Genomic DNA, 11,607 nt, shown 5'->3' with positions numbered 1-11,607 from the left:
GCGTTGAATTTCGGCATGACAATGGAATAGGTTGAAAATGGATTTGGTTCTATCCATCTCATTCTCATAAAAGACGGACAGATTTGAGATAAGATATAAAAGATGTGGATTTAAAATTTTAATATCCATGCTTCTCATTTTCATCATATTTAGAAATATTCATAGATAATTGGTTCCATATTTTCTTTTAATTTTAGTTCACTTATAAGGTTTTAAATTAATTATGTATTAAGTCATTAATTATATTTTAATTCAAATGATATATAAAAAATAAAAAATAACAAAACAATTAAAAAATTAAGAATTGAATTGTATTTTAGTTAAATGTATTGTTTTAAAGTTATTGGTTAATTATTATAATAATTTAAATTACTTATCTATTAAAATAATTGTTTTTATATAAGTATAAAAATAATAAAATTATAACAATCAAATTTTATATTTGTGTGTGATGTAACAAAAATATTATAAAAAAAAAACATATTAGAGCAAGTATGGGTAAAGGTATCGGACGGATAGTTATATATTCATCCTCGTACTCACCCTTATTTTAAAAAATTGAATAATGTTCTATATCATACTCATATCCATGTCAAAGCATTGATTTATTTTATGGTGGCAAGTGGTGATTCTTGAGCTGTCCTATTATAGGAGATAATAGAATATAATATGTCATCAATAAAAATACCTCTTTTTTTAAAATCTTTGCTATTTGAATTCACACAACAAGTTTATGATAAGTTAATTGCCACAAGACCATCCCATAGCCAACAATAAAAGTTACGATAGGAGACTAGTTGTTACGCCGACTTTTGATTGTCGCTTTTTATGATTTTCTTGTAGTGACAATTATCATATTATATCACCATCATCATGTCTATGTTTGCAGATAAGAAAATGGGAGAACAGAAGCAGATGAAAATTATTTGGTTTGTTTGGTGGAGAAAATTTAGAGAATAACTAATTTTAAAATTAGTAGGATTCAGTCTACTATTTTAACCTATTTTTACTTATCTTCGTATTTCTCTCTTAATTTATTTTGTGTTTCCTTTTTAATCTAACACCTTTAATTTCTATTTTATTTTTCACTTATTTTTATCATCTTTTTTATTCTCATCCAACCTACTTCTTTCCTCTTTACTAAAACGAGCATATATCTACATTTTTTGTTTATTCTCTCTTTCCCTCTTCTGGTGTTGAATAGAGATCGATATATCTTCCAAAGTTTTTCTTTCTATAAAACTTAATTGTGTACCCGTATTTTGAATATATACATCTGTGAATGTATGTATCTAATTTAATAAAATAGGCAATAAGTTAGTTAAAATGACTTCAAACACATACTCCTTCTCATATATACTTCAAAGAAATTTCTAATATAAATATTTATATAGCAATCGCTTATCGTTTATAATAAGTTAATCAAAACATTCATACTCTCTTCTTGTTAAGATCTAGTCGTCCTATCACTAATTCCTTACTTATGAAATAAATCCCGCATAAATTCGTTTCGTGTGATTATCATAAATATATTTAAAACGAAAAAATTAAATAAAAATTATTAATATTTACCAAAAGAGTCAACTAAACCTATAACAATCATGAAAAGAAGCAGGGGAAAGAAACATTCTAAATAATAGTATAAAATTTCGAGAATATTGTGATTATGAGCAAATTATTGTGCAAGAATCAAAGGGGCAATTACAAGGAAGCACCGTCTATGGTAGAAAGAAAACACCCACCAATATTCCCGCTATATTGATAGGCCGACAATCAGACAAAATATGTCACATTAGACAGGAACTCATCCTTGATGTAAAATTAAACTTATTAGTATAGAAGAAATGACATCATGCCACCAACTTAAGATAATTAAAAATAAAAAACCAGCATCTTTCATGTTCTTTACTTATTATCTTGTCTATGATTTATTATAATCTATGATATATTATAAAATAAAAGAAATTTTAATAATTGTCTAATTATATTATAGTTTCATGTATGAATGTTTAGGAAATCCAGTGATAAAAACAATAAACGTAATTAGTTTAAGATAATTTTTAAATAGCTAAAAATATAATAAATAGAAAATTTTATTAAAAATGATAGTTAAATTATATATATATATATATATATATATATATATATATATATATATTCATTTTTGTTCCTTCTGTGACCATGGCTTTAAAGTAATGTTTAGCAAAGTGCATGGAAAATTTGATGTGGAATCTCAGTTTCTCCTCCTCGGAACCATAATAATATGATGTCCACGCCGTATGTTCCCGAATTCTTCTACATTGTTTTTATGTCTTCTTTGGTTTTATAATATAAAAATTGGTTCATCAGTGGTTGTTCATCTAACTACAGATTTTGTCCCACCATATGATATATGATTAGTAAGGTAACACTACGTCACGATTTTCCGCACAAAGAATTTTAAATGGGTCACTTTATAACATAGATTTTGGAGATGTTAGTCAATTAGCTGCCGTATCTATTTTTAATACGACTTATTTGTTTACTATATTACTTTAATAATGTAGGAAGGTCATTAGTGACATATTTTTAGTCACATGTACTCTTCATGCGGTAGTATTAATAGGATGCGATCTAACTTTTTAACATATTTCAGTTAAAAACTGTTTCACATAGGTCCTTATCTCTTTGAACCATTTAGCTATTGAAAAACTTTTGAACATACTTAAATAAGTCTTTATGACGTACTTTAGTTCATAAAAATGCACGGTACAAATTATATGTATGTTTTTAGTTTCTGAGTAACGTATCTTTTTATCAGATAAATGGTCGAGAAAACAATCACTTAAAATATGGTCAGCTCAAATGTTAAAGGCTTTATCTCTTCTTAATTGATAGTAATATATATTTTTATATACATATATTATCATGATTTAACTCAAAATTATATGCTTAAGGAACTTGAAACCGTTCTATTATTACATGTCCAATGGGTGGATAAGAAATCAAGGGCTCAACAAATAAGAAGATTGAATTTATTATTTATTAGCAAACTAGCTTGTAGCTTGTAACTCTTGCATGCTTACGGGTCAGGTTTGTTGTTTGTATGTATGTTTAAAAATAATTAATGTGTATAGTTATTTTCTTTAAAAATAAATAATATAATATATTAGATAGAATCAATTATTTATACCATAATCAAATAATATGAAAAATCTACTTTTATTTTAAAAAAAAGATAAGAAAACCAAACATTTTGATGGAAATCAATAGAAGAAATTTACTTATATGTTTAAATTTTGAAAAAATTAACATCTTAGAAAATGATATACAATTCAAAAACAGTATTTTTATATTCAGTTAATTACTTTGATATAATATTATTTTATATTTAAATTTGTATAGTAATATTGTAGAAGTGAATTAATTGGATTTTTTTAATAGAAACACGTGTAACTTTTATGGGATACTATCTTACTCAAGCCAAAATAGGATCAATATTGACAATAGAGTTTTCCTTTATCTAGCGAGATTTAAATTTGAGTTCAGATGACATGTTAAACCAAAAATAAAATTTGTAGTTGATCTACATATTTTGTGGTTTAATTTAAAATATTTAAAATTATATCTACAAATTAAAATGATAAAATAAAAAAGTAATACATTGATTTTATAAAAATCAAAGTTAAATAAATTTAAATAAAGATATTAATGTTCCATAGGTGTATATAGTATACACACCTATTTTCTATTTATTGATTTATGATACATGTTTTGTGTACTTTTTTTTAATTTATGTAAAAATTAAAAATACAAATTAAATAATTCAATACTATAAAATCAATAATTAATTCATATAAATAAATAATAGAAATAATTATATCTAAAGAGAAAAGGAATATTTACAAAATAATTCAATTTTTTAGAAGTTGATATTTGAACAAAATAAATCTTGTTATTTAAAGTTGTTATATATGCAGGTATAAGAATATATATATAAATTTTTTAGAATCATTTTGTCTTTATATTTAAGATATAAAAAAAATTCTTGATACAAAATAAAATAAAATTTTAAAGTTAAATATTTAAAATCCTGTTAACATCAATTTTCTTTGTAAATAGAAAAAACGCATTAACAGAAAATAGAAGAGAAAAGGAGAAAGGAAATTACCTGAGGTAAAAAAACCACTAAATTCTATCATAGTGAAATAAAAAAGGGTCAAGGTTCTTTTCTTCAAGCTTAAAGAGTAAGTACAAAATACAAATAAGCAATATAAATAATAATGTTTAGCAATAAATAGTGAAACAAAAATTAAACAGTCATATGTAAATCATCCGTATGTTTTAATTTTTTAGAATTTTTTATGCATTTAATTTATTTACAAAATTTGATATTTAACTGAATGTTGTATTTAGATGTTTATTATAGTAGTTAATAGTCAAATAAATTTGATATTTAATTGAATGATATATTTGAATATTTATTACAGTGATTGAAAATTAAACAAATATAATATTTAATTAAATGATGTATTTAAATATTTATTATAAAAATTAATAATTAAATAAATTTGTATTTTTTTACATATGTAAATTTTTATTATACCTATAATTTTTATTTACAATTTATATATGTAAATAAATGAATTATGAGATAAAATTAATTATCACAAAATTTATTATGTAAATTTAAATATGCATTAGATATATATAGCAACATTAATTATTTTATAACATAATTGACAATCAGTATGAAACTTAGGGATTAACAATCCGTATTAAGCTTACTGCTGATCCGTATTGAACTTATGAAAGGGCAGAACTGAAATTTTGCATGCTATGCGGGATATACCAGCAAAAATGCTGGGTCTCCTTAACAGTTCTCTTCTAGCATGTGGCATTTGATACTTCTCATTTGTCCAGATGTTTTAGGCCCAATACATCTTAAAGTAGCCCATCTTTATGTTACTTAGAATAATTAATTAACAAATGATCATTCAATTATTGATTAGGCTCTAATGATGGTAAACTTAATTGTCATAATAATACAAAAATTAAATCACCACATTAGTCTTAATTTAGAACTGTGCAAAATTTTCTATAGACTATCAAAATCTGGTAAATAAAAATTGCAATTATTAAAAATCTGATTGTTGTCCATCAATCCTAACGATCATTATAATTTTTTAATTTATAAACCAAATTATTGATAGATCATAGACCAGGGTCATTTGGATGGGAAGGAAGAAAATGATTTTTAGAAATGAAGTGGAGCAGAGCCAAGAAATTCTGGAATCAACTAAAGTGAATGCAATGGCTTGGAAATGGAGGTTAAAGGCACAGAAGTTAAAAGGGATTCTGGTATTCAATGTCAGCATGGATGATGAATCCATATGCATGTCTTGAATCAACAACACTGAGAAGTGGTTTTTCGAGGTGAATATGGTTAGGTTTTGCTGTTCGATTTTATCCTTTGTATTAAGTTCTGATATATAGAAAGGATGCAGATGTGATGAGTTTTGGTGTTTATGTACTGGCTGATTTATCATGAAAAGCATTCTCGTATATGAATGCTCTGCAAGGACCAAGTCATCAATTGAATGTGCAGACTAGAAGTTCATTAATAAGTAATGGCAGAGGATCAAATTTTGTGATTTATTGTAACTGTTTCAGCTTGGTTTTAACTCACTTTGTATTAGCCTTTGCTTTTTAATAAAAAAAAAACGTCTGGACCTTTAATTTTTTTCCCAATATTTGTTGAGATTTAAAAGAACTTTTCAATTTTTTTTACAATGGTTACATATTTGAACAATTGAATCTATAATCTCATACATATTACTTAAAATATTCCTCTGTTAAGCCAGTGACTTTGACTTTTTAATTTTCTCTTTCTATAATCAGTTATTCAAATTATAGATTTTCTAATTAATTGTTATTGATTGTCTAATTAGCTAATAATCAATTATTCAAATTCAAATGCAATATTTAAGGTGAATATTTCAATCAAATCATTTTATCTTGAGAATACTGTGTAATTTTTTATTTTATTTTGTAGAACTGAGAAAGTCACGTATAAGTTTCCTTTCTTAAAATATTTTTGTATGTACATATGTATAAGATAGTTTATGACACTTTTAAATTTTACCTCTCATGTCTAATAACTTATTTTCGCGACAAGAAATTATAATATTATAAAAGTAAAACCTCATTTTTTCCCCATACATTCCAATTATAACAATGATTTTCAAAGAAAAATGAAATCAAAATTTTTAGAATGAGTTTGAAACATAATGTTTAATTTTTTGATCAATTCAAATTACACTAATTTAATTAAAATCAGATGAAACTATTTAAATTTTTTATAGCAAATTGAATTTTGTTGCACTGTTCCAAATAAATGGCATATAAAACATTATCAATTAATCAATTGATAATAACATAGGCTTTATATTGCTTGCTGGACTCTACTGCCTTTTGTAGCTGTGTGAACGTGAAAAGGCTCAAATGTATCCTCTGCTGTAGTCTGTCAAAGATAGTACTTGCTTCAGAAGGATGCATTCTCCTTCATCATAAATAATTTTCAAACCACAAAAAGTGAAAAAGAAAAAAAAAAATGAAATCTTCCTTCAAGTAACCGGTGATTCCATTGACACTGCTACTCTTATAGCACTAGTGATTGCACTTCACCTTTCTTCAGGAGTCAGAGTACTAAGTAAAGCTTGGAATATTAAGTTCTATATAACCTTTGGAGCAACTTGGTCATTGGTAGCTGGAAACATGAGAAACAAAATGTGCCTTTTTCTGTTCCTGTTTTTTATGGAATGCTATCTGGGTATGTCATCCTTCTCCTTTGTTAGTACTAGTTTGGTCTTGTTTGTGTTTGTCTCTTCATAGCAAGCTATAACTCGGTTTTGCTTCTCTTTTTTTTCCCCCTTCTTGTTTGCACATTCTTCTCTGGTTTTTATGTTTTATTTATTTATTTATTTATACTAGTTCTTGAGTCTCTTCCTACTTGCTATGCTGTGTGCAAGTTTAGGATCACATATTCTTTTTCTTTTTTCTTTTTGCTAAAAGGATCACGTTTTCTTTGAACTTACTCAATTCAGCAGATCTTAGTGTTCTCTGCCTCTTGGTAACTAATCAATAAATCTTTTTTTTTTTATTTGGGGGCACTTCCATTTTTATCATTGCAATATTAAATTTTGTAACTTTTTTTTAGGAAGGGGAAGGGGAAGGGGGGTCATTGGTTTCCAGGTAGGCAAAAAATGGTGTGACTTGTGCTAATTTTAATATTTACCATGGAAAAAAGAGTAGTCTTTGACTCTTAAAACAAATCAGAGAAAGCATGCTTAATGCTCCTCCTTGTACTCTTCTTGTCAAGTGGGGGGGAGAACAAATTAAAAATAAATTAATCCTCAAAAACTACCCAACCACCCCTTTTCACCTTGTAGTCTTGTAAACAGGAAAAATAATAACATGATTTTTTTAATCCTTTGTTGAGTTCCATTTCTGAGTATTGTGAAGTTGTGAGTTGTGACCAAATATTTGCTGTATCTCATTTGAGTCATTATTTGTAAGTTGTAACCTTGTATTTCTTTTTGTGGGCTTTAAACCCTAAACCCAATAGTTTATTATTTATGAACCATACCAAACTGTCAATTTTTTTGATAGTTTTTAGTTTGAAAAGGAGGGATAGAAGGATAAGAATGATGGAGTTCAAATTCTTTGCTTCATGCCGCAATCCCCCCGAAATAATCTAATCTAAATACTATATATATCAGGCATGTATAACTATAAAGTGATGAGGCCACTTTCTTTTATTCACTTGTTCTTTTTCTCGTGTTGTTAATTTATTAGTGGACCAACTGTTGATGCTATCGCATGATCTTCACGAAATACAATACTATTGAATGATTGGTTTGGTGTTTTCTTTATTTATTTAATAATTAGTGTAATGATTTTACTGGTTCTATGTCTGGCAAAAATATTTAGCCATGGCAAGAGGAATTGTGGTGCAACAAAAGTCAGAAGCTGCAATCCCAGTGACAACATTGTCACCACCTGAAGGCAACACTACATTCATTGATGGCACAACTTGGTGTGTGGCTCTTGCTGGTGTTTCCCAAGCTGACTTGCAGAATGCTCTTGATTGGGCTTGTGGACTTGGAATGGCAGATTGCACAGCCATCCAACAAGGTGGACGATGTTTTGAACCAGACACACTAGTTTCTCATGCATCCTTTGCTTTCAACAGCTACTATCAGATAAATGGCAATTCTGATATTGCATGCAATTTTGGAGGAACTGCTGCCTTGACAAAGCATAACCCCAGTAAGTTAAATATTAATGTCACCCAAATTCTGTCCCAGTTTGGACAAACTTTTCGAAAAACACTTAAATAGAATAAAATAAAAGTTAAAATTAACTTATACATGAGTTATAATCAGTTTTTAGATAAGTTAAATGAGGGAGCTTTTAGAATTTGGATAGATTAAATGAGAGATCTTCTATAAAAATTAAAGTGTATAAATTGATTTTAACTTACAAAAGCTTAATTTATTCTATCTTCTTATTTTATTCACCTGTTAGTGATATTGAAAATTTTATCTAAATATGATCTTCGTTTAGTGCTGTGGGAAGTTTTTGTTATGAAATGTGGGATGAAGATTCCATAGCCCCACCATAAAAGATGTGGATGCATTATGTGAAGATCACAAGTAACAAACAGTTTTGCCTCTTGAATCTTGGGAACTTTAGTTCTTTTCCTCTTTGCTATTTTTGTTTCGATGTCTACGTAGCATCCTTTCCCTTTTGGTACCATAGTGATGCTTTATTAATAACGTTAGTTGTTGTGTGATCCTTACTGAATTTCTTTCTGGTTGATGAATATCATTTTGTAAAGTTTTCTGGAACTTTCGGCATTTTATCTTTCGTTCTTTTTTGTTTGAGAAGGGTGTGAGGTGTTGAAAAGACAGGTGCTTAAGCAACTAATTCTAGTTTACTTTTGTTTGCGTGTTTTCTTTTTTTGCATTTGCACTATTCTAGTTTCCTAAAGTTTAAAATTAACTAGTTTTCTTTGTAAAACTGCAAAAGGATTTTATAACATGAAATGCTGTGATGTGATATACTGATATTCTTTTAGAAGACACCAGAAGGTTTACTTTTGAATAAGCAATTGTTTTGAGTTGGTATATATAATAAGTAGTACATTGGATTATATTCCTGATGACATAAAAGTGTACATATTACGCATTTTTGTTGGATGGTTTCTGAAAATTAAGTGCAGAGTAGTGGGCAGCTTATTTTCTTCCCCTAAATTTTATTCCTGCTTCGTGGAATTTTGATCTTAGTCTTTCTAGATGAATTACTTAATACTCAACCATTGGAGTGTTCACATCAGAATGTTCATACTTTGATTTTGAAATAGAATTCATTCTAAACTTCTATGTTTGTCGTCTCTTCAGGTTATGGAAAATGTGTCTATTCTACATCTGGGTATGTATGATGTTAATAGCATAACTACATAGCCTAAATTGAAAGAAGTTTGTATACATTTTATTAACTCACATTTATATCATTATATTTTTATGTGACAGATCTTTAGTTGCTTCTGCGCCAGCTTCATTGAGGAAGCATAACCAAAACCTCGTTTGGTCGAAACTTGCTGCCTTGCTACTGCTTTCATACTTTTGGATGTGACTATGGTCGGCCAAACCGAGGACAAAAGGAAAAGGGAATTAGAGGAAGGTTAGGAAATGTACCTTTGTCAGCATTTTGTAATTGTGTTTTTGTTGCTAAGGTATTCTTAGCTTTCATGTTGGGTCACGACAAGAATCTCTAATCGTGCAAATAATCTCTTTTTGCAGCTTAATTTGTAGTTTTGTACATTATTCGTTTCCCTTGGTGTAATGTTCTTTATCTCTGCGTACTGCCTCTATGGCCCTTTTCTTTGTTGTTGCCATTAGGGACTATCTCCTATTTAAATACATATTTGGTTTAAGTCTAAGAAACGTTTTTGTTTTTATTTTTATTTCTTAAAAATAGTTTTTATTTGAACTTTTAAGATAAAGAATGTGTTTGTTTTCGTGTTTTATTTCTTTTATACATAGTTTATTCGTTTTTAAATAAATTTAAAAAGTGTACAAAATGTTTTATAGAAACTTTAAAAATAAATTTAAATAATTAGAATATGTTTATATTTTTAATTTTGAAAATAATATAAGTCAAAATGAAATAATGTTTTTGCAATTAAGAATGTTTGAATGTGTGTATTCATTTATTATGGCTATGAAAAATATTTTTTAAATAATAATAACAAGCATAGAAAGTAAAAGTAATATCTATGCAATTAATTTTTTTTAATTCATTATTATCTACATATTTTTAAGTATAATATTATCTACTTCATAATATTAAAATTAATTGAACATGTTTTTTACAATTCAGTTGTTTATTATACATTATTCTCAGAAGATAGTTGTACCTTTTTGTTGTTTAATTTATGTCCATTAAATATAAATTATAATTAAACTAACTATTATATAATTTACACTTAATATAAAAGGCCACCGGTAAAAGGACTAGCTAGTTCTAAAAAAATAATAGTTATCCATATTGTAAATCTGAGTTTCGCTGTTTAAATAAATTTTATTTTGCTTTTTTTTAACAATAAATGACTTTATCATGAGTAGTATTTTATATTTAAAATTTTAAAAAGTGTATATTAAGTCTTCTCAAAAAAAAAATTGGTGTTTTATTTTATTGTGAGAAATTGTTTTTATAGTTATCTTTTAAAAAATTTATTTTAGTTTTAAAAATTTTAAATTTGAGTTAATATGTTCTTGACCTAGATTCAATTGGCTTCATGATTGATTTAATTTGGCAGCAAAGGAATACTAAAGTGTTCCAAGATCAAAAGTGGAGCAAGGAGGATGGTATGATCTGGTTACATAAGTGGAGCTGCTTGGAATCATGCTACCAAGAACCAAGAGAAAATTATCAAGAATAGCTCCAACAATGTTCAAGTTAATAAATTTGGAGTTCATCCCAAGGAAATTAGTTTATTCTCAATTGCGATAGTGCTAGATCTTGAGCTTATATCATGTGGTGGTCTTCTCATAAATGATGCTGGTGATTTTATGACCGGCTTTGCTTGTAATTTAGGAGTGAGTTTAGTTCTTCAAACAGAGTTATGAGTCATCTTCCATGACATTCAACTTGCTAGAGAACAACATATTCTGCAAGTAGGATGTCAATCTAACTCAACAAAAGCTATACATCTTATCCTTGATGGGTGCAATGAAAGATCATGTCTTGTTTCAGATTTGTTGAACTATAAAGAGCAACATTGAGCCTCCAATGGTGGTGTCTTTCAAGCACATTTCCATAAAATGTAATGCATCAACTGATGTCTTTGCTAAACATGCTCTCAGTTTGTCTTAGGGGTTGGTTTTTTTTCATGCAAGCACCTAGTTTTGCTATCCTTATTTTGTTGGTGGAGAAATCAACAATAGAAGGGTTGTAGATTTGTTTTCTAATATTTTTTCGGGCTATTGAGCCCCTCAAGTCAACAAAAAAATAATAATTAGACTAAATGCATTGTGTTGTATTTTCACATTGTCATGCAAG

The 11,607-nt window shown here is 27.5% G+C and overlaps 1 protein-coding gene across 1 annotated transcript; it reads left to right on the top strand.

The window, feature by feature from the left end:
• The first annotated feature begins 6,455 nt into the window (after positions 1 to 6,455).
• On the top strand, positions 6,456 to 11,436 carry LOC114413052 (glucan endo-1,3-beta-glucosidase 13-like). The gene is made up of 5 exons (XM_028377211.1): positions 6,456 to 6,811; positions 7,972 to 8,310; positions 9,444 to 9,474; positions 9,576 to 9,726; positions 10,865 to 11,436. The coding sequence occupies exons 1-4, from the start codon at positions 6,757 to 6,759 to the stop codon at positions 9,676 to 9,678; spliced, it is 528 nt and encodes a 175-aa protein (XP_028233012.1). The 5' UTR covers positions 6,456 to 6,756; the 3' UTR covers positions 9,679 to 9,726; positions 10,865 to 11,436.
• The last annotated feature ends 171 nt before the right edge of the window (positions 11,437 to 11,607 follow it).

The sequence above is a fragment of the Glycine soja genome, chromosome 5 (assembly GCF_004193775.1).
Source record: "Glycine soja cultivar W05 chromosome 5, ASM419377v2, whole genome shotgun sequence".
NCBI lineage: Eukaryota > Viridiplantae > Streptophyta > Magnoliopsida > Fabales > Fabaceae > Glycine > Glycine soja.
The sequence above is the reverse complement of the archived record's forward strand: the minus strand, read 5'-3'. Positions and strand labels throughout refer to the sequence as shown.

What these genes read in the sequence shown, in the direction of transcription:
- LOC114413052 (XM_028377211.1), top strand. Translation starts at nt 6,757, where the DNA reads ATGAGAAACAAAATGTGCCTTTTTCTGTTCCTGTTTTTTATGGAATGC. An exon ending in CTTGACAAAGCATAACCCCA is followed by an intron (nt 8,311 to 9,443) that starts GTAAGTTAAATA and finishes TCGTCTCTTCAG; the next exon opens with GTTATGGAAAATGTGTCTAT. An exon ending in TGTGTCTATTCTACATCTGG is followed by an intron (nt 9,475 to 9,575) that starts GTATGTATGATG and finishes TTTATGTGACAG; the next exon opens with ATCTTTAGTTGCTTCTGCGC.